Genomic DNA, 24,671 nt, shown 5'->3' on the forward strand with positions numbered 1-24,671 from the left:
TGTTTACGAGTGTAAGTAAGATAAATAAAATAAAACATTTTAAAGACGAATTAATAACAAAAACACGATAAATATCCAAAAGTTTGGCGAGTGGGGTTTGTAATGAGTCTGTAACCATGGTGATATTACGTCATCACGTCCCACGTCATCACTTGACGTTGGAAAGATGGCGCATGTAGTGCGTAGCAGTGTTGTGTGCATACTGCATACTTCTGTACTGGAAGTATGTACTTTTTTACCTGCAGAGTAGTGCATACTTTCTCCAATCTAGTACGTACTCTCTAAGTATGCGATTCCGGACGCAGCCTATGTGTCACTAAACCTGTGGAACACAGAGCCTGAATAGTGCAGTGGACGTGTATTTATTTTACATTTACATTTTACATTTTCAGCATTTAGCAGACGCTCTTATCCAGAGCGACTTACAGAAGTGCTTCTATAGTGAACATTTCATTTCTCAAGTTTAGGAAAACGTTAGAACCAAAGTGCCTTTTTTTTTTTTTTGAAATGGAAAAGAATGGAACAAAATGTTAGTAAATTTTATCTCAGAAAAATTTGGGAAAATAATAACATGCTAGACTGTCATGGTAGGTAACAGAATATTCTAATCTAATCTCTCCATTTATTAAGATTTTAACATCATGTTTTACACACTTTGGTACATTCATGACAGGAACAGTAGTTACTCATTACACAAGATACATCAGTTTAAGTTTAATGTCAAACAGTCAATTTAGTGTCTCCAATTCACCTCACTTGCTTGTTTTTGAAATGTGGAAGGAAACCGGAGTTCCCTGAGGAAACCAACTCGGACACAAAGAGAACATGCAGACTCCACACAGAAAGGACCCAGACCGCCCCCTACCTGGGGATCGAACCCAGGACCTTCTTGCTGTGAGGCGATAGTGCTACCCACTGAGCCCCTGTGCCACCCATCTAAGCTTTCTAAATAAAAGTAAAATTTACTGTGATTGAAACTTGAACACAACAGTTCAAGTAATTGAACAACATTCAATTACTAAAGTCAACAAATTGGCATGAATGGTGCACACTGATACCAAAATAAATATTTTAAAATGTAAGAAAATTAAATACAAATATGTTTTATTCTTGAAATGTTTTTAACAAAGTTTTAAATGTAAATGTAAATACATGCAAAATAGCTAAACCTTCCAGCATCACAAATTAATTCCATGTTTGGATATTTAAATGCCATTTGTTTAACAATGTGTATATTCAAATAGCAAAAACGGTTAAAGTTCCTCTTCCTTAAAGAACACTAAAACAAGCCTACAGGACCTAAAAATAACACCATTCATAAATAAATCACCAGATATTACTGGACTCTGTTCAGTGACTGTTTCTATTGCAGTACAAAAGTGTGTTAGCTATACATGTTTACTGGCTGACCAACAGACAGTGACTCAAACTCACTTCCATATTTAACAACCCTACACTAAAACATTCCAGGAAGCAATAAGGGGTAAAACAGAACAATACATCCCACAGCTGTAAAACTATTTGTCACAGAGCAGCTAAATGCCCTTGTCTCAGGGCTTTTTGTGCATAATATCCTAAAAAACAGCACATTAAAGGTTGACATTTGGAACTGACCTGACACGTCAGGCATTTAACTGACTAAGCCCATGTGCTTACTTGAAGTGGGAGATAAAACTGTGTGGGATGATTGTCTAAAATAACTAAATGTAAATACCAAGGAATGCAATAACAGTGTAAAAGAACAGAAGCAAAGTTTAGTACCTTCTCCTTCATCTTCTCAATCTTTTTAACAGAGCCGCGTCTGGGGTTCTTGTCCTCCAGACGGATGTGAAAGACCGGATCTCCAGTGCGGCCGATGTGCCTCTCCTCCTGCTTCTCGAACTCTTTCAGCTTGCTCTCGGCGCTGATGCTCTCCGTGTGGTACATGTGGTAGGTTTTCATCACCTGCAGAGATGAAAGATTAAAGCTCAAGCCAAGTCAACTACGCTCCAGAAAATCATTGCGCCGGCTCAAATTGATCACTTGACTTCACACGCTGCTTTTAACTCTTTTTAATTATCCTGTAAATGTGTGTGCATGTTTTTGCATGAGCTTGAGAGCATGAGATTAGTTAAACGCTTGAGCTGCACAGATGAAAGAGGAATTCAGACATTTCACACATTCTTCTGATGTTTCTGGATGATTACTGCTGTTTAGATATGGGTTTGTCAAAATGAGAGTCTTTGACTCTAAAGGCCTGGACTAGGATGTCTTTTATTTTATTGGTAATGTTTTAAATATCATGACGGTTGCAATCACCATGTACTACTTGATAAACACATTTTTTAATCCATTTTCTCCCTTTTTCTCCTGATTTTTAGTGCATTCGATTTTTACCCAATTGCATTACGCTTCCTCTCTACTGGTGTTGACCACCGCCCGATTAAGGAGAGTGAACTGACACACGCCCCCTCCGACACGTGTGCAGTAGCCGACTGCATCTTTTCACCTGCCTGAGGAGGGTTCATATGCGGATCAGCCTTGTGTACAGAGAGCCACACCCTGATCAACGCGTTATTCTTCGACTGTGCAGGCGCCATCAATCAGCCGGAAGAGATCGTAATTACATCAGTTATGAGGTCCCTATCTGGCTCCCTCCATGTATGAACAAGGAGCCGCCCAGCCCAGTCGGATGGCAGAGCTGAGATTCGATACGATGTATTTAAAATCCCAGCTCTGGTGTGCTAGTGTATTTTACCGCTGCGCCACCTGAGCGGCTCGATAAACACATTTTTAACGCATTTTTGATGGATTTAAGATTATAGACTACACTTACACAATATACAATATAAACTGTATTGTAAACTCGATTCATTTAAATGACCCCGTCAACCCCAACATAAACAGAAAGTTTAATAATTTACTAAAATCTTAACAAAAAACCACTGAGATTTGAAAGGTATTTATTCCCGGAGAGAATCCCCGGAGTTATCCTTACTCGTAGTAGTAAAACCAGCCTCAAAGGAGTGCAAGATATTACCTTTGTATTTCACTTAATTTGTTCAGTCAACACACGAGTATAACATTTGTGGATAGGCTGGTTTTAAATAATTTACAAGAATAAATACTACACTTCTTTGTGAGGTATATCATTATGGTAAAGTGTGTCCACAAGGCAAACAGAAATACATTCAAAGTAAAAGTCTAATCAGGTTGGAAATTGGATCATAGCAAGCACAGATCAGGAGATGAACACAACACATTTTGTTTAGCACAGGCGCCTGAGACCTCGACTAAAGGTGATGTTAACAAAACAGCTATATTCAAAACAAAAGTGCTTTATGGAACAATTTCAAAGAAGAAAACAAGCTCATCCCTGCCTGCATTGTTTAGCAAGTCTCTGCTACACATCGCTTTGAGGACGAGGGACGTGGTGTTTGGTTGTTGTGTTGATAGTAGCATAGTTTGTGAATGTTTTCTTTTCACAGGGAATACCAGAAAGATAACATTTGGGAAGGACATTGACTCTAAGCATGCTGGCAAAACAACATTTGAGCCAAATAAAATGAAGAATAATTCTGTCCTTGAGTGACCTTAATTCGAATCCTTATCTAAACTATCTGTAGCAAAGGCTCCCCAGTTAACCTGGAGGAGGTTAATTATGGATAGTTTAATGGGTTATTATTACTTAATAACTACTGGATACTTTAATACATTTTTAAATACATATTTTCTATTTATTTGATATGAACAAGAACACCTAATACAGTTTAAGAAACTGATACAAATCCCATACCATTAATAAATGTATAAATACCTTTTCAATGCACTGTTTTAGTTAATATTTGAATTCTATAACTAGAAGTATCCATAAATATTTGTTTTATACTGTAATGTTTCCTGGCTGGAAATGCTGGAAATGCTCAGTTTGGAAAGAGCTGAACTGAGCAGACTTTCCCAGAGTGGAAATACTATTAGCATGAAGTAAGGAGTTACTGTAACCATCCAGAGTCTGATATTCCCATTTCTTACTGCACTGACATAAGAAACACTACACCTCTAATGGGCCACAGAGGAGCTCTTTATTCACTCAAAACTCCCACACGCACCAAAAATCCTGCCCGGACCACAAGCAGAGACGAGTCAACACCTCGGAAGGGGCGTCTCAAAAATAATAATAATTTAAAAAAGTACAAATCCTACACTCTACCCAGGACACCTCAGTTCTTCCATGAGGAAACGTTTTAGCTGGAGTTTCGACTGTTGTTCTGCGAAGACCGAGCTGCTAACCAGCTTTTCCGATTGTATGAGTCATTGTTATTGTTACTGAGCTATTAGTAATTCTGAAATAACTTCAAATGTGTGCATTAGGAACTGACTCACCACAAACGAGTCTCGGACCGAAAGGTTAATAGTGTCTTCAAATGGAGACGCACAATAGATTCAATTAGACAACAGAACTCTCAAGCTGTCACAACTGCTAAAAGACTTGAGTAGTCATATTTATATTTCAACCTAATTTTTACCTAACACATCTGTAACGTACAGGGTGAGTCAAAATTATCTTAACACTTGAATGGCGGAAACCATTTATTCACAAAACATACTTCATATGTGTGAGATGATTTACAGGACAGTCTCAACCGGTTTGCCATCATGTTTAACACATAAAAACATAAAAGTTGCTTTTATCCAAGGCAACTTACAGCTGTGACAGTATACAATCTAAACAATTGAGGGTTAAGGGGCTTGCTTAAGGACCCAACAGTGGCGACCTGGCAGTAGTGGGGCTTGTACCGACAACCTTCTAATTACTAGTCCAGTACCTTAGTTTTAGGCTACAACTGCCCATTATTAATTTTATTATAATAATAATTTGCCCTTTTTAATGTGACTATGGATAAGGTGCCAATCCAAAGTTGGGCAACACAAAGCTGGGAGCTGGGACAAAGACAGTGTCCAGGCAAGTCAAGATTCCAATTCAGGTCCACGGGACTCACACTATCTACTAGCTGCAATACTGATCCACTCCTAACTTCACTTCATGCCATATTCATCCACGTGTTTATATCTCCACAGCTGACCCCAGTGTGGTAAAGGACGGCCCGTTTAAAAGCAGAACCCTCATCTACGTTCACTTCGGTCCATAACTAACTTGCAGAGCAACCACACTCATAAAACATGCTACAGTAAAGCCACAACTCTACTCAAAACACAACCTGCCTATAAATCTGTACCAAAACAAACAGAGTCAGTGGAAGTGTAGTGGAGGACAGGCTTTTACTGGGCCATCCTGGCTCCTCTGGAGTTCTGAGGCATATAATTGAGAACATGGCTGACCAAACCACAAGTCCAACTCTTTACTTATTGGTTTTATACTGTGTTTACGTTTCTGCATTTGGAAAAGTCATTTTTAGTAACATGTGAGCCCTGTTATTTTAGGCAACGGGTGTTATTGAGCTTAGTCTTAGTTTTAGGATAGTGAATCCCTTCTAAAAAGATACATCAGGTTTAAAAATGAGATCAGGCACCCAAAGAATGCGACAGTGGAGGTTTTGTTAATATATTAGCAACACCATAACCAGCAGTGGTCATGAGTCAAAAATAACATACAAGATATTTTTCTGAGTGGAAGTGATGTTGTTCCCTGTTTTCCTGTCATAAGAACAACACAATAGGCTCCCTGTTGATTTTCCAACGTGTGTCACAGGGAGTACAGCATACTAGGGATGTCAGTGATTAACTGGTTAAATGATAAACCAACATGAGTTTCACATCAAATCTACATTCTGATTGTTGGACTGGTTCCGCTCATGATGTTTATGTTTATTTAGTTGCTAAACTTAAATTCAAAGCATGTCAAAGCATGAAGACTTGTGAATATGAAACCTTGTGATGTGTTTCCTATTTTAATGGGGAGCTAGTCAACTCTTATTATTAACAATTATTGGTTAACTGTTGACTAGTGATGTTTGTTTATCGATTATCGATAAGGGCAGCTGTAGCCTAGTGGTTAAGTAATCAAAGGTTGCCGGTTCAAAAGGTTGCCGGTTCAAGCCTCACAACTGCCAGGTTGCCACTGTTGGGCCCTTGAGCAAGGCCCTTAATCCTCAATTGCTTAGACTGTATACTATTGTAAGTCGCTTTGGATAAAAGTGTCTGCTAAATGCAGTAAGTGTAAATGTAAATGTAAAATGATTATCGTCACTACAACATACTAAATACCTACAAAACCTGGTGGTGCATAAATATGACATACTACTTAACATGACTGTGTGGTTGAATTGGCTTATACATATTAATTTTACATTGTTCCTATCCTCGAGCCTAAAGGTCAAATTTCTGTCAAATTTTTTCCCTAAATAATTAATCAAATTTCTAACAAGTGACAGTAAACAAAACTCAACAGAAGTGTTGGAATACATGGAATATCCCCATGTTTATGCCTAAAGAAGATAATTCATGAAACTATAGCCACTTAAGAACTGATAAGCAATATTAAATGCTACAAGACTACAGGAAGCACTTTATCTGGCTTTCTCATCAGCCGTGTCATTTCCTGTTGAGTGTGTGCCTGTAACACACAGCTACCGCTTGCTTTCCTTAATGGTCAATCTCTGCCAGCAACAAAAAACAGCATTATTAATATTATTATTATATTACTAATTTCTTATAATATTTTAACTCCAGGGTTAATTTAATGGCCAATTATGGTAAAACAGCATGTAACAGTTATAAGTGAAGTATAATTTCTGAGTTCTAATATGACATTTATTTGTATTTTGTATTATATACAACTGTAACTTTATGTAATAATGAATTCTTTCAGCATCAGTAAACACTTAGTTCTTAGTTGAAGGACCAGCTATTAATGTCCTGGTACCAGATACCACAGGACGCCTTCAGATGTTTCTGAATCCATGTCTCTGTGGGTCAGAGCGGTTTTGACAGGTGGTCCTAATGTTTTGTCTCATGGTTGTGTGCACTCATATTATATGTAATGACAAAAACAAGAGTGTTTGAATATTTGATATCCCTGCTGAACATGCATCTTCAGAGCATTCCCATGACGCCTGACAACCCTAATCCCAGCAGAGCAATGAACTATTGAACAACAGTTTAAGTGTCAAGCAAGAGGCGGGCATGCAAAGCTAAAATCCAGCATAACACCTTCTGTGAACTACAAATTTCCAACAGACTGTAACCCTGGACAGGACACCAAACCATCGCCGTGCCTCAGCCAAACCCCCTAGAACATAGCCAATCATGTCTGTAGGTAGACATAACCAACCAATAGCATAGCTGAAAATTCAACCCTGGGTCTCAGAGGTAGTTCTATTTATTCTATTCTATTCTAGTCTAGTCTAGTCTAGTCTAGTCTAGTCTAGTCTAGTCTAGTCTAGTCTAGTCTAGTCTAGTCTAGTCTAGTCTAGTCTAGTCTAGTGGGCTGGCATAATTTACCATTGCACCACCCGAGAGGCCCTTGTATTAAGGTGTTTCATATAATTTATGTTGCAAATCTACAGTCTGTTACACTTAATAAAACACCTAGTACAGCTGTATGTATCGTACTTAAGCTAGGAAAACCCAGAACACAGTTCTTTACAGTGTATTGTTTGGTACTTACAGTGTAGAGCTCGTTGAGGACTTTCATCAGATCCTCCTGCAACTGAAAGGCGATTTCTTTACTCTGAAGAGAAAACAAGAGAAGAGAGTAAAACATCTTCATATTTTATACAACTGATAAATCAAAAGGGATGATTTCATTTCTAATCCCACTACTGGTATGTAGTGCCTAATGACAATCAAACAGTCTATACGTGACAGCCAAGAACACATGGATCCAATCAGTGCTGATAAATGCATGCAGTTTATAACAAAACATGATGCTTTGAATTAACGGGACCTTACCTTCAAAAAGAGCATTTATCTGTCCAACAAATGATAGATTTTCATTCATTTATTTATATTCTGACAGAATAAGGTAACTTTAAAAATGCCAGAAACTAAGATGTAAAGAAAGAGCAGGTAGACAGCATCAGAATTTCTGAAGAGCTGTTCTACAGTGCTGCTGCACGTGCAGATAATCAGAGATCAGTGATGGCTTCCGGTCTCCTGCTAACACAATCATACCTTCACTAATGTGATTCTGAACATACTTCCTAGCAAGCAGTTAGTGGAGAGGTGAACAAGTCAGTCAATCTTTAACAGCATCAGACACAGTACTGTACATTCAGAAAGCAGTCAGACCTCTGCATTTTGGCCCAATTCTATTACACATCCAAATCCAGAACTATCTGGAACTATCTATCTAATTTGCCACTGTTTGTTTCTAGCCACGAGTCTTCCTACTCGTGAAAGTAGGAAGAGTTTGTTCCAAGAAACTGCCTGTAATACAATATTTGAGTGTTCCCAAGACCACAGTGGCCTCAATAATTTAAAAATAAGAAAAAAATCTTGGTCAGAGAGGTAAGAAGAGCCAAACAATCTATCTAATAAAGCTCCAAATGTCATGTCTGGAGATGGGAGAACCTATATGGACAAACAACTATCTTTACTAGGCCTTTATGACAGTGGCAGGATAAAAGCCAGAGTTGAGAAAAAAGCATTTCATAGCCTGCACGGAGATTGCTAAATATAATTTTTAAACATGAGGTTAAAAATCTAATGAGATGAAAATTAATAAATTAATAACAGCACCTCTGGTGAAAAACGTCCCTACAGTATAACACCGTGATGGCTGCATAATGCAGTGATAAATGTGCTTCTCAACAGCAGGGACAAGAAGTCTGGTAAGATTTAAAGGATAGATGAATGCAGCCAAATACATAAAACATCCGTAATGAAAACCCATTCCAGAGTGCACACAAGCTCAGACTAAGATGACGGATCACCTTCAGCATGACAAGGGCCCAAAACATACAGCCAAATCAACAATGGAGCAGCATAAGGACAAATCTCTGAATGTTCGAGTGGCCAAAAGCCAAAGCTAGACTTGAACCCTATAAAAAAATCTCACTATCCAGCCTGACTGAGCTTAGAAGGATTTGACATGAAGAATGATTTTCACTTTGTCATTATGCGTGATTGAGTGTAGACTGATGGGTAAAATGGTAATGGCCTGAATACTTTCTGGATTTATTGTTTGCCACTGTTTGCTTAAAAATGTTTGTTTAGGCTTCATTTTCGCACTGACAACAATGTTCAAAAACAAACAAAACATGAATTTAATGTGATTATCATGGCAAATCTGGTATAAGAATAACTGATATTAAGGTTCAAGTCCCATTCGTATCAATTTTTCCACAAACAAATCAGTTTGAAATGTCTAGTCAAGCACCTGTGGGTTTTCTCATTTAAATTTAGTTGGTTGTTTTAAATCTAACTGGATCAGTCTGCATTTTTTCTTAACCTACTGTATGTTGTCACACAATTATTCTTCACCATGATTTTAAATATATTTTTTTCTTTTCTATCCTTTTCAATTTTGCTGCAGTCTTCATTTATACTCACTCATAAACAACTATAGTCAATTTAAAATGGTACGAGTCAAACTCACAGTTTTTTTGTCCAGATCTGCCACTGGCATTAGTCTAGCACTCACATAGGCATAGGGTAGAAAGCTCCAGTTTATGTGGTATTTTTTTCTTTTCTATTCTTTCCAATTTTACTGCATTATAAGTTGGTAATTAAAGTGAGGTTTACAATTATATGAGGTTTACAATTGAGGTTTACAATTACAGGTGAGTAATAAGTTGCAAATTAGATGATGATCAATTGTTTGTTTGTTTATTAGGATTTTAACGTCATGTTTTACACTTCATTCATGACAGGAACGGTAGTTACTCATTACACAAGGTTCATCACCTCACACAAGGTTAAATCAAACACAGTCATGGACAATTTAGTGTCTCCAATTCACCTCACTTGCATGTTTTTGGACTGTGGGAGGAAACCGGAGCACCCGGAGGAAACCCACGCAGACACGGGGAGAACATGCAAACTCCACACAGAAAGGACCCGGACCGCCCCACCTGGGGATCGAACCCAGGACCTTCTTGTTGTGAGGCGACAGTACTACCCACTTAGCCACCGTGCCTCCCAGATGATGATCAAAACACCAAGCCTTACAAAACCGACCAAACAAATTCACTCCTCATTATTGCTCTTTTTAAATGAATCCAGTTGGGTAGAGATCAGCACACAAGCTGTTGTTGATTCTGTAGCAGTAGCAACAGACAATCATGACTGTATGCAAAGCTATGACAAAGCCCGTCGTAAATCAGTGCAGATGAAATGTACTGGCTTGCAACAGCTCAGAGGCTTCACAGCAGCAGGTTATAAATTCTGAAGCCATATTCCAAATGAGGACAAGCTTAAGTGCTCGCCAGTTTTTGCACTTGGTGTATTTTACAATCACAGTGAAGCTGAAGGTCACAAAAAAGCTCTCTGGCCAAAAGTATGTGGACACACCTACTCATTAAGGAGTTCATTGATTTCACACACCTATTGCTAACAGATGTATTAAATCAATAATATTAAACAAATTATAGTTGCAATCGAAAAATCACCCCCACGTTAGGTATTATGGTCATGTGTATAGAATTTAATATATCAAAAAAGAGAAGATTTAATTCTCTTAACAAATATACAGGTGCACTATTATTCAACCCCCAGCCTCAGTACTTGGTAGAACATCTGTTTGCCTTGATAACCTCTGATGAAGTTTGAATTTTGGTTGAATGCTAACAAGCTTCTAAAGCCTCTCTTGTGCAATTTACAACCTAAAATCTTCTGAAATGCCTTCCTAGAAAAGGACTTATAACCCATAATAGAAAGCAACTAAATAAGTGTATACATAATGGATACAAAATGGAATTTCCAACAAGCTCATGGTCAGGTGTCCACTAACTTTTGGCCATGTGATGTATTAGATCCACAGGAGCTATTACATTTACATTTACGGCATTTAGCAGACGCCTTTATCCAAAGCGACTTACAGTACTGGGACAGTTTACAGTCTGAGCAATTGATAGTTAAGGGTCTTGCTCAAGGGCCCAACAGCAGCAACCTGGCAGTGGTGGGGCTTGATCCAGCAACCTGCTGATTACCAGTCAAGTACCTTAACCGTTAGGCTACAACTGCCACATTACTAGGCCAACTGCTGTTACATGTTTTGAAATAAACAAGAAGTTTTTTCCCCTGTAATTCCCCTTGTAGAGACACAAGATGAGATAAAGCAAAACCCAGCCAATCACAAAGCATCACACCTTTACAATTCCATTTATACTTGGATAATGAAACATATACTGAAGCACCAACATGCATCCTGTGTGTGGTCCGACAGTGAATCATCTTCAAAAACAGTCAATCAGCACTTTTTTAAGATTTAAGCAAAAAAGCCCAGGTGAACGCAGCCGTACTGTTCCTGCTCACCAATCCGTCTCGTTTTCATCAGATTCTGTAAACTCTAAGAATTCTTCGCTCTTCTGAAGGACCATAAATGTCCCAGGCTTTCAAAAACCTCTGTCACATATTACTTAGCCACACTTCTGACAAAGTATCAAGCAGGTTTAACAGCGTATGAATAAATCAGCTGTGTGTACATGCCAGTAGGGGTTCATGCTTAAGGTTTATTACTTAAACTGGGCTGTGATCAAAGGCAGCTGAACACGCTGATTACAGGGCAAAGCACACTTTTAATCCCGCTATGAATTCCTGACTTCAATAAGACTCAAGTAGAACACACCGCTTCCTGTTCTGTCAAAACACTGACAGAACACAATGAAGTGCAAAGAGTGTGAAGTCAACGACATGACAGAAACGTCCTAATGTGATGACTGAAGACATTTTAACACGACATGTAACATTGTACAGTATATTATATATTTTATGTAACATTTATTGCAAAAACAAAGATACCTTATTTAAGCAACCAAGTACTTACATATATAAATAGCTATGGCACCCTTAGATGACTAGTTAGGTATTATTTAGACAGCTACTTGATTAGTTTAATTTAATTGAAATTTAAATTAAAGATAATTTTGGCCTGACATGTAAAGTATTTAATATATTATTAATTATCAATACATCAACGAAATAGGTCTGACATGTATCAGAATACGTGAAGCTGCAGCTGATCTTGGAGTTTCTGGTTTCTAAACCCAGACTGATGTTAACCTCACTCATCTGTGCACAGTGTCGCTCACATTCCAGCAGCCTTCGTTTTTAAGGTGGTTCTTGAATTACTGATCTGATGACGCAGAAATATTTTTCTTAGAATAACTTGACAGTTTGTGTTTTCTTCCTGACTTTGAAAAGAAATGACTGTTCCATTTACTTTTCAGTCAGTAGCCTGGTCACATGGTCACAGAGAAGTCTGGAGATAAGATCTACCACTAACAAGAACTTAAGAGGCCATGCCACAAAGTTAAATTAAATTATAGAACTTTCTACATAACCAAAAGTATATGTATACGTTTTACTTTGACTATAGCAGAAAAACGATTGCTGACTTCAAATTAGTGAGGTGTAGCTCATTTTGACTATATAAAGCATTTTAACTTTATTGGCTATATACAGCTATTGTATTTTCCAATTACCCATCTATTCATTCTGTAATTTGATCATTTAAATAAAGTCTCTAAACAAGACTTTATTGTATTATATGAGGGTTTCTTTGGTTGGTTTTTAAATTTAACCTAACTGTTCGAAATTTTTCAGTCTTTTATGGTGGTGAACTGAACACGTCATCCATCTTTAAACTGTCTCTATTTTTTCTTTATATTTTTTGTTTATGCATTCTCCCCTTTTTCTCCAGACATTTTAGCACGTCCAATTGCCAGATTGCGTCATGCTTCCTCTCCAATAATGCCGGCCCCGACTCTGATTGAGGAGAGCGAAGCTAACCCACGCCCCCTCCGACATGTGGGTGGCAGCCGTATGTATTCTGTCACCTACACTAGACGAGATCAGCTGCGGATCAGCACTGTGTACGGAGAGACACACCCTGATCAACGCACTTCTTCCCCGCCCATGTGCAGGCACCATCAACCAGCCAGCAGAGGTCGTAGTTGCATCAGTTATGAGAGAGTCCCTATCCGGCTTTAATATCCCACCCCTATATGAACAACTGGCCAAAGCATTCACTAATGGACTAAATAATGTCACCACAGAAGCACTAAGATTATGTACAAGGATTGTATTTATTAATGGGCTAAACTACAAAAAACCAACAATATCATCACAATAGAATACATTGTTATACATATGTTAAGTTAATATCTGGTAGTAGGGGTGTAACGATGCATCGCGATGCAAAAATGTAGCGATGTGCATCGTGGACATCTTCGCGATTGCACGTGCGTTCTGTAATTTATTAGTGATGGGTTACTCTTAAAGTAAACGACGGGATCCGGCTCCTCATTGGGAGCCGATTCGTGTTTTTTCCGGGTTTTTTTCTGTTAAAGCCGCACGTGATTGATTTACACTGAGCAGGAGGGGAGGGGTTACATACACACACACACACACACACACACACACGGAAAGCGAGCACACAAACAGGAGGGAGTGAGAGAGAGAGAGAGAGAGAGAGAGAGAGAGAGAGAGAGAGAGAGAGAGAGAGAGAACTTGATTTACAGAAAAAAGTTTTACAGAGCGCTTTACATTGTTGAGTGATGCTTTGATGATGTTGTGTTGTTCCACTGTAAATGCAAATTTACAAATAATATACACAATCAGACCTTTTTGTCTAATTGAGATGGGTCTTTTTTGTATTTTATAATTTATTGTTGTGGCACTCTGTTCCACGTTAAGTATATAAATAAATCCATTTAAATAATAAACATTTAATAAAATGTTTTTTTTTACATTAGTATTTCATTATACATGTAATTTGGTAATAAATTAGTTTAAACAACAACAAAAAATCTGTTTAAAGACTCAGCTCAGCTCAATGAGCATGTTTGATTACTTTGATTTTCAATTTAAGATGGCGATAAGTAATTTTAAATTTGGTAAACCTGTTAGTAGGCTACAGTAAAGTACTCTGTTCTTGGTAATTACCTTTAAATTGCAGGGGACTGAAGTTTTTTTTTTGCTTAAAAATGTACAAGAAAATGTGCATTGTTTTGCACTGTTTACATTTCAGAAAAAATCGCGAGAAAATCGAATCGTGAACTCGAATCGAATCGTGAGCAGAGTGTATCGTTACACCCCTATCTGGTAGTGATTGAATTAATATGTGCATGAGAAGGCAAATAATAATCAATAATAATAATAAAGTAAGGAAAAAAGTGAGCAGGAGACAGAGCAAGGCAAAAAATTTATGAATGAGGAGAAGACACTGTTCCAAAAATACTTTCTAATATTGTAAGTTAAAAATAGGTCAGAACTCACAAGAATTTAGTCACTTTATTATACTCCACCTTTAAGATGAAAGCAGCTGTGGAGCACATGTGGCAGATCTGTTCTTTTATCATAATCCCTCTAACATCCCACACATTAATAAGTACCTTTGCCACATGTCAGGACCAACTCACATCAGAACATGCCATTCCTGCTCATGTCAAGACAAAGCTACTATTTTCCTGCTATAAAAACGACCCTCTCTGATTCCCCAGCTCAGGGCCTCATGGGCAAACTTCTCAACTACCCTCAGTTGACACTAACCATCTCTCTCAATATTCCAACCTTGTAATTTAAACCTGTGGTCGACTTAAGTGACTCCACCGTATGGGAGCACATGATCCCTTTAGGAGTTGTCCTTCCTGTTTGTGGTTTGCACTGAAGAAAGAACTGCAGAAGCTCCTCCTAAACTTGTCAGAAGGAACCGTGATTAAAGCTTCTCTTTGGATGTTTTTCAGAGCAAAACCACAAATGACCACATGGCCAGACCTATACCTTACTGCTCCGAGGAAGAAATATTGGTGCAGGCACTGTTTAAAAGAAAGGCAGAAACCACAAGACTAGCAGAATATCCTGTTTTACTGAGGACTAAATGCAGAGAGGTCAGCCATGTCTCTGGTGGGTAGTAGTTTACGACATCACCAGCAGAGACCAGATGCTCGGTATTTAAGGAATATGGTAAGAGTTAGTTGGGGGGAAGCAACAGGAGACCAAACTGTATTAAACATTAGTCAGATAGAAGGTGCTTTAATATGGTTGGAATCAGGGGCAAGCTTAAACAGTATTTAATTTATTAACATGTATTTTGACAAAACTGCATCCCAAACCACATATTACTCCAGTAAATAGCAAGTCAGATTAGTACATCAACAGTTGTGACATTAAGGTTTTGTCATACTATTTAGTAAACAGTACGTGGTTTGGGACATAGCTGAGTACATGTGTCACTGAGCTTAGCTACATTTGCTGGTGTGAACCACAGTCAACAATAAAATACAAGAAATTGCATTACAATCCTAGTTAGAGCATTAATAATAATAATTAGCATTATTATTATTATGTTTGTTTAATAGGATTTTAACGTAACCTTTGGGTACATTAATGACAGGAACGGTAGTTACTCATTACACAAGATTCATCAGTTCACAAGGTTATATCAAACATAGACCTGGACAATTTTGTATCTCTAATTCAGCTCACTTGCACATCTTTGGACTGTGGGAGGAAACCGAAGCACCCGGAGTAACTCATGCAGGCACGGGGAGAACATGCAAACTCCACACAGAAAGGAACCCAGGACCTTCTTGCTGTGAGGCAACAGTGCTACACACTTAGCCACCGTGCCACCCTTTTATTATTAAAAACATACATGTGAACAACAGAATTGCTACCCACCATAATTACACTACCAACTTCTTTACTTAAAAGAGTACTGAACTTGTTCCTCCCAATACAAAATTTGACCGTGGCTTAGCATCAAAGTATCAACATTCTTAACATCTCTAGTTCGCATAATTGCCAAATAAAACAGAAGCATTTCTAACCTTTTTCATCAGGCGTGTGGAGTCCTCGCTGATCTGCATAAAGCGCATGATGACGTTGTTCAGGTAGATATCACTCAGCGTGGCGTGGTCTTTGCTCTCCCGTCGTACCTGGTTCAACAATAAATACCAGCAGTTCACTGGAGAAAGGAGGTTCTGGTCTTTCCTGGAGCAAAATAAAGAGAAAATTAAAATGTAAGTTGGCTAGACCCTGGAAAAGTAGAAACAATAGCAAATGTGTTTTAAATCTAGTTAGGCTTGGAAGGCCTGGCTCGCAATAAACGGTTGAAAACATCCCAAAGGTGTTTAATGTGGTCAGGGTGTAGTGCAGGCCACTGGAGTTTCCTCGCAACAAAATAGTCAAACTATATATTTATTTACATTTTCAGCATTTAGCAGACACCTTTATCCAAAGTGACTTATAACTAAGACAGTATACATTGCAAGCAATTGAGGGTTAAGGGTCTTGCTTAAGGGCCCAACATTGGCAAGCTGGCAGATGTGGGGCTCGAACCAGTGACCTTCCCATTACTAGTCCTATACTTTAACCTCTGAGCTACCCTGCCCCCTGTATTTAAGAACCTTATTTTGGGCACAGTCATGCTGGAATAGGATATGACCTTCCTTTGTGAACTGTTGCAGCAAAGATCAAAAAACATCATTTATTTAATAAAAAGTAAACACTCTCTGGACGGACGGACGGACGGACAGACAGATACTTTATTAAGCCCGAAGGAAATTAAGGCCTCAGTAGCAAGTTACATAAATCAAAAGGTAAAAGTAATAGTACACACTACAGAGATTCACATTATACAAACAAGTATCTGTATAATCCAGCAACACTCAGACAACACACAACAACAACAACAGGACCTGAGGGTACATATGGAGGTGTTATTTCGGTTTACATCGCAAGGCTGGTATAGATTGTGAGTAACAGAAATAAAATATAAATTATAAAGTAAATTGTAAAGTGAATTAAGAGCTGTAGGGTTTCCTCATAACTGCTGTAATTACATCCTTCGCCTCCTGCACAATGAGACGAGGGATAATGGAGATCAGTGCGTGACTCTGTGCATGATACAGATCCCTATATAAAACTCATCAAAACCTATAAAATGGAATCCTGCTCTTATCAGCATGGTGTTATTGGTTCAAGCCCAAACAACTGTACAGCTGAACACGTTTAGCATGAACTGGAAAACTGATTTTGAGCCAGGCCTTCTCATCCAACATCAGTGCCGGACATCACAAATGCTTTTTTGACTTATTGGGCATACATTTCCACAGACACACTCCAAAAACGGTGTAAAGCCTTTTTAGAAGAGTGTGAGCCACATATTTACACACATGGTTTTGGAACAGGATGTCCATCCAGCTCATGTTCACATACATTTGGTATTAAAAGCTAAGTTTGGAGAATTCTCTGCAGCAGGTCTATGTTGCGTGGGTTGTTCGTGTAGTACTTCCTTAGGATAATCGAAACCACTCACTACCCTTCAAAGCATGCAAAATAAGCAGCACGTGTCAACACAACAGGTGCTTCGACACACAACACCACATCCTATCCCTGAACCCTATGGCACGGACATCCACATTCCACACTGACACAGAGGCAGAGAGAAGATCCTACATCCTGATCAGCTGAGATGGTGAAAGAAACTCACACTTTTATGAACTGCAAAACATTCCTCAAAAACAGGAAACTAATCTCAGGAATTAAACATTATATGTGTGAATCCACTGCACGTGGATTTCTCACAAGAACCAATCCTCAGAGTTACCAAGAGGCTTAAAAACCAAGACTGAATGTCCAGTCATGCCAGACTGGATCAAATGGATAATGAAACTGAGCTAAAGCCAAGCGAGGTGAGTTTTGTAGGAGAGGATTTCGGTCTGGAGAGACAGTTATGGCAGACCACACATGCCTATTTAGACTGCAATTAGCATAAAACCTTTCACGAGACTTCACCAGAATCCTAAGCTGGCTGCCACTCATTTCTTTTTTTATATAGATTAACATATGGAAGGCATGTGACGAAGCTGAAGAGTGCTAATGGGGGCTAAAATGAGAAGTGAAATCATGCAAGTTTCCTTAAAACTATGTGGTTAGTGTCTGCAAAGTCAAACAAAAGCAAACGTCTGCCTTCACATGACACATGGTTCTGGGATAATCGTATTTTTAGGAAACTGTGGGGCTCAGAATGTCCTGTTTTTACCGAAGTGTGAAATCAATCTAATTACGTGGCTTTAACAAAGACATTCTCAAGTACTGATAAGTACTGTGTCATATGAATTCGGAACCGGCAACGCATCACACTACAAAGAGTCACCGTGTTCAGTTATATCAGTGGAAATCTTTAAATAGCAAAAATAGTAAAAGAAGAATTAGTAAAAATTAAGCAGAGACAAAGGTACAGGACCAGTCAAAAATATAAAGAAAGACTTTCTACTCCTTCGGTCATCCGTCCCCGTTCTGCCCTGTAATAGCATGTAACTGTGTAGAAGTCTTCCTAATGGTAACAAAAGGAAACCAAATTACCAGGAAAGAATTCCATGTGGTCACAGACTGAACATACCAAAATCCACAAAGACAGTAACTGGAGCTTACGATCAATAACCAGATAAGTGCAGAAATCATATTTTGGTAATAATTCAATCAACAGTTTACAAGCACTCAAGTAATCTAATGATGAAAAAACTCGGGGTCCACGTACATCAATGATTAGATTTTCTTTCCGGAGGGGAGGTGGTAGTGTTAGTACTTTTTAAATCAAGTATTTTATAATTAATCTATTTTATCAGCCAAGTAGAAAAGAAAAGAACAATTGGTTAATATCTACACCAACTTAATATCTTTATACCATCGGCTTATGTATTTGTAGTTTTTTCACCTATTTTAAAGCATTTAAAGCATTTGGTTTACTGATTATTTACTTATATATTTGGGTGTTTTATGACAGTATATTACACATAATTGTCATTTTTCTTCATTTGGCCTAATCAAGACAGCTAATTTCACAGTTGCAGGTTTACCTACAGATTGAAAGGAAACATTAACTGGGTTATTATTCTGTAAATAAAATAAAAGTAAAATGCGAAGTAAAATGACATGCCAACTGGGTCATAAACTAAAATAATTGCCAGATAAATAACCAGTAAGCTGCTACTCAGGGGATGTGCAATACCCCACTACTACCTCACTGCAGTTTTTCAACTATCATCGATTGTCTTTTTTACAACTATAGTTTTTAGCTTTTATTCCTTATATTTAAGATTTTTTAGGCATATATATATATATGTGTGTATTGTGAATATGTATATACTTCTTGCTTCTTCTTTACTTATTGTATGTAAAAGCGCAGTTGTATTGCTGCTCAATTTTGTTGTACACTCTGCAATAAACAATAAAGGCATCTTATCTGATCTTATCTTAAAATGTGAACAAAGGCTGATGAATTACCACATAAACACTGGGTCAAATAAAACTAAAGCAAGTGATGATTCATGATTCATCAGTTCAGCTTCACTGTTAAACAAGGACAATTTTGTATCTCTAATTTAACTAACTTGCTTGTCTTTGGACTGTGAGAGGAAACCAGAGCTTTTGGAGGAAAAACCCACACATACACGGGGAGAACATGCAAACTCCACAAAGAAAGGATCCAGACCACTCCACCTGGGAATCAAACCCAGGACCTTTAATGCTACCAAACAAGCCACGTGCCACCCCTGATAGAGTTTTAATTATTTATTTGTTATTAATTCATTATTATTTGGAGGCCAGAAAATCTCACTGGCAAATGTTTAGTAGCATCATTCAGGTTTGCTTCATTGTGGTTTATTACTAGTTATTACTGTTTGTTCTTTGTTCTGTGATAAGAAAGAAAAGGCAAACATGTTATTACATTTATTAATTGTACATATGTTTTTTTAATATTTAGGAATTGTTTCCAGCTTATGTTTAGTATTTACTTTAAATTTCACTGAATGTAGTAACTACGGTCTGTTCTTTTTGCTGTTTTCCAGTGCAGAGAAAATCTCATGAGTCAACACACACATTTTAATGCTAACTCATTCTCATCCACCAGCAGCTGGTGTTTCAGCCGACACTGTCTGACCCGAAGCATCATTTTCAATCTTTCAAGGGAATCCTTTGCAACAGACAAAAACCTGCAATGTATTTGGCATTCTGTGTCAGTATTTAAACCATCCATGATCTGACAGGCTTGTATATCACACAGTAAGAAAACAGGGACTCTTGGGTGCTGTAGTTACACTCTTTCACAGATGCTGAACTCATCTGGCTCGGCAGCAAACAGGCTGCTTTATTTACAGAAGCCCACAGCAAACACAGTTTCTTTCTTTTCCACTAGTTCAGACATTATGCAAAGGATGGAAGACGCTGGCAGTATAACAAGATCACAGACTTGTTTTAAATGCAGATTAACGTTCCAGGTTCACCATCCTCACTTACAGAAAACTTTCAGACAAATGTATTTAATAATCTTCACTATTCAACAATGGAAATCTCTAAATATTAGGATTTATATGTACATATTTAGATGATCAGTGCTTGGTATCAGAAAATACTTGAGGATTGAGTAGCAATTTTTGTATAGGAAGAAAAAAAGTAGTATTATGCACTATTCCTTAAACTATGCAGCTATTAAGTAATTACAATAATTTGTCATTGGAATATGGAGACTGGAATAAACACACACCATTTTCAGGAAAGCTGGGTAAAGGATCTGTGATTTGTTAATTCTCTTAAACTGACAAAGTACAAAGAAATGATTTACCAAAGGTTCTTGATTTTAGTTCATAAACATGAACAAGTTTAGAATTTAATGCCCACAACACACTCAAAAAAAGTTGGGAGTTTTATCATGCTGCGAATGTTTATGCGAATGCGAATGGCCTAAACCCTATCAAACATCTGTGAAGAAACCTGAAGCAGGCAGTTCACAGATGTTTGCCCACTTATCAGACACAGTTTGACACACATCTGCCCTAAAAAATGGGATAAACTACCAAAATCCAAATGTACAAAGCTAGATACCATCCAAGAAAGCTAGCAGGTTCTATAAAGCAATGAATAGTCTAAATACTTGTGTGAATAAGATATTTCAGTTGTTTTTTTTATGAATGGTAAAAAATCTAAAAATATGTATGTTCACCTTGTCATTATGAGTGATTAAGTGTAGATTCATGGGTAAAAATTACAACCATTTAAAATCAAATCCTCTCATGTGTGCACAATTCAAGTGGTCTAAATACTTTCTGAATCATCTTTACATTAAAAGTTTTTAAAGTCTTGTACTCAAACTTATTTAAAAATATCTACAATAACAATGATAAAAAGTAAACGTTATAAATGTAGTGTCCCTACATTTGCATGACATATACATGCTGCTGTACTGAGACTATATGCATCCCAAAATAGCTTAACATGCTGACATGGAAACCTTCCAGGCTCTGGGTTTAGGAGTTTTGGCCTGGACCTGCTCTACAGCATGTATAGCTGTTCAACCTCCAGATGCACAACATATATTCAGGACTCTGCTCATTCACATCTGTTTTGTGCACATTCATGCATGCCTTCCTAAAAAAATCCAGATAAACCAGGCTAATGTGGGCAGCTGTTTATGACATGACTCATATGGATTCCTGTAACTCTAAGCTGATCAGAGAGGTTTACCAGGTGAGTATCTAGTTAGTACACTTTGTACTTACTTGTATTGCTGGTGATCCTTTGTGCTTCTGGTCTTTGCCATGAAGCGCTCAGCCAGCTTCTCAAGGTTACGAGAATACTCCATCTCAATCTCTGCCTTCTTGCGAAAGAAATCCTGGAGGTCCTGCAGGAGCTGAACCCTCATCTCCGTCTGCTGCTCCAAACATTTCTGCTGTTCAACCAGCTGAACTCGAATCTCTGAACGCACACAAACGAATATCTCAATCAAATCATAAGAAAGCTATACAAGATCACAATAATGCCATGTGCTATTGACATCAGTAAAACCTAATACAATAAACCTACAAAAAACATGGGCTAGCACATATGCTCTGTATATGTGCTCAAATTATTTACATTTAAAATGTGTTTGTCTGCAACAATACATATCGTTACCCTGTTTGATGAGACTTTATTATATAATATATTTTTATTTAAATCTATACGTCACCTTTTAAGGTGAGGTTGAATATTTCCGAATTGCATTATTACTGTAAAAAGCAAGGCTATGCATACACGAAAATGTACAGATGTGCGACATTAAATAAAAAACAACAAATTATTGAAGAGAGATGGAAAACTAAAACAGCTTTGATTTGTCTTGGTAAAGTCTTGAATTTGTTGCTTAAATATTAACATTCTGCATATGAGAATTTCTAATAAATCCTTTAGGGAAATGACTATTGTTTGATAATGTTAGTCCAGTATTAGACATCCATGTATTTATCAGTTTTTTAATTTAGCTGATGAGTTTATCATGTGCCATGAACAGACAGTTAATACACCGTTTTTAAAAGAACCACATTAACTTAAATGAAATCAGACATTACCACACTTACAGAGAACTTTAATAAGGTAACCCACCTCCCACTCCCCATGTAATACTCACCTGTCATAAGAAATAGAGTTTATTAAAGCTGAATTTCGCAGTGCTCTACACTGTTCTGAACACGCTAAGTGCACTTGCTCTTCCCCTGAGAGTTGCCGTGTTTAATGGATTCTTTATAATACGAGATATCAGGCCCTGACATTTTCACTTCGGGAGGACACAGATGAATGAGGTAATCTAGAGGCATACATGCTCAGATAAGAAGCAATAACATCATACTTCATTCATACAGTGAGCCTTTTTTCAAATAAATAAATTAAAAAGGTCATTTATGTAACCTCAGCCAAGAGCTACAGGAGCAGACTTTTCCTAATAAATCCTGATCTGTCTGAGATCAGACATCAGCAGGTTTGGAAAATCTAACTCTGCTAGACAGTCATGTATTCAGGTAGATCATGTGATTAAACCAGCATAAGTTTTAGTCATTACCAGCATAAATGCAGGCATAGACTATATTGAGGACGAGGAGAGCAACATGTGGAACCAGACAGTTGTGTTAGTTCCCAGTAAGTTTTAAGCTCAGGTAAATACAGTCCCTGATTTAGACTTCCTTCCGAATAGTCTTTGGACAGTGAGGTAAGTGCTTTGTAAATATGGGACAATGGCAGTTTGGAGAATTTAAGGTTCTAATTTGCTTCTTCAAAAGTACATCTGATCACATTCCAAGGAAAAAAAGATTTAAAAAAATTAAAAGCCTGTATCTTTTATTGTAAAAAAAAAAAAAAAAAAAAAAAAGAACAGGGCAGTAAAAACATGGGAGAAAGATACTACCCACCAACTTTAGGACAATTGTAATGCTTTAGGTTAAAACAAGTTTAAACATGACTTAATGTACCAAAACCGTAAGGTATACACAGATTACATATACATTTATCTCTAGTTTGATCATAACAGCTGTAAAACAGCACTGTTTTGGTGCATAAAACACTTATAATAAATAAGAGAACCTACGGTTAATAGCGTGAACCTTTGCGAGTTATATACAGGTTGTGTCACTCTTGACAGGACACAGTATTTATAATAAAAAGAGTGAGGAGCAAATGTGTTTCAGGAGAAAGTTTTAGCACATGAAACCACATTAGTCATTTTTGCAGCCTTGCCGAGTTGAGAGATTTGCCTTAAATCAAACCTACACAACATGATGGATGAAGGGATTAAATACAGCAAACATAAAAGCTGCACTATTACTCAAAAGATGTTGTTGCTGTTGTTAGACATTAAATCATGTTAACAAGCACAAGACCACCCAAATACCAGAAAATTAAATTTAGTATAGTTTAACAGCCTTTCCACAAATCAGATTACCTGTCCCAAACCCAGTGACACATTTACTAACCAATCACTCTGGAGGTGAGCAAGGATTTTGGGTGTTTCTAAAATGTTTAAGCTACAATTATCATACAAGATGCCTGATTTTACAAGAGCACACTTTACTCTTTGGATCCTCATGAAACGCTGTCGTTTAGAATCAGATTCTCACTTTGCATTGATTCTAATTTTGGTACCAGAATTTTATGATAACAAAAGATGTATGTTTTTGACTTTGTTAGACATTGAATAAGCATGAGACCACCCCAATGTCAGAAAATGAACTTAAGCATCACTATTGCGCAACAGTACATCTTAAGCCTTTCAACAAATCAGATAATCTGTCTTAGATTACCTCAATACTAAGGCCCTACCATATTCATGGCCATAAAAATCATGTCACAGGCCTTGAAATGAGCTGTTTTCAGTGTAGTATGCATAGTATTTAGTGATTTAACATTTTTTATTTGTGTAACATTCAAGTGCCTTAAGATTACTGGTTAATCTGCACTATGAGGCGGTCTTAGCAGTCCTACGGCAATTCAGTTAGCAATCGGTTAGTCAAAATGTCCAAGATGTGGAAGTGTAAAGCAGCTAAAAACACGACTCAGGTAACTGAGTTTGGAAAACGCCCAACCAAAACACGGATGAAAAGCTGTGCTGTCTGTTGTAGCTTCCATTTATTATATCATTTAGTTTACGAGTGTAATTTAATGACTGCTGTAAAATGTGGTGCTTTTCTTTAAACAGCCGTGAAATCCGTGATTTTTGAAAAACGAGGTCCGTAAAATGAAGCACATTTTCTTGTAAA

At 37.6% G+C, this 24,671-nt stretch overlaps 1 protein-coding gene across 1 annotated transcript in view; it reads right to left on the bottom strand.

Annotated features, from left to right (window-relative positions):
- Positions 1-24,671, bottom strand: part of srgap1a (SLIT-ROBO Rho GTPase activating protein 1a) — an 87,265-nt gene that overhangs the window by 39,714 nt on the left and 22,880 nt on the right. Inside the window, exons 2-5 of the mRNA XM_063004267.1 lie at positions 21,666-21,861; positions 15,933-16,095; positions 7,607-7,669; positions 1,762-1,944 (exon numbers count right to left, since the gene is read on the bottom strand). Of these exons, the coding sequence (XP_062860337.1) occupies positions 1,762-1,944; positions 7,607-7,669; positions 15,933-16,095; positions 21,666-21,861 (605 nt within the window). The remainder of the gene's footprint in view (positions 1-1,761; positions 1,945-7,606; positions 7,670-15,932; positions 16,096-21,665; positions 21,862-24,671) is intronic.

The sequence above is a fragment of the Trichomycterus rosablanca genome, chromosome 11 (assembly GCF_030014385.1).
Source record: "Trichomycterus rosablanca isolate fTriRos1 chromosome 11, fTriRos1.hap1, whole genome shotgun sequence".
NCBI classification, from domain to species: Eukaryota; Metazoa; Chordata; class Actinopteri; order Siluriformes; family Trichomycteridae; genus Trichomycterus; species Trichomycterus rosablanca.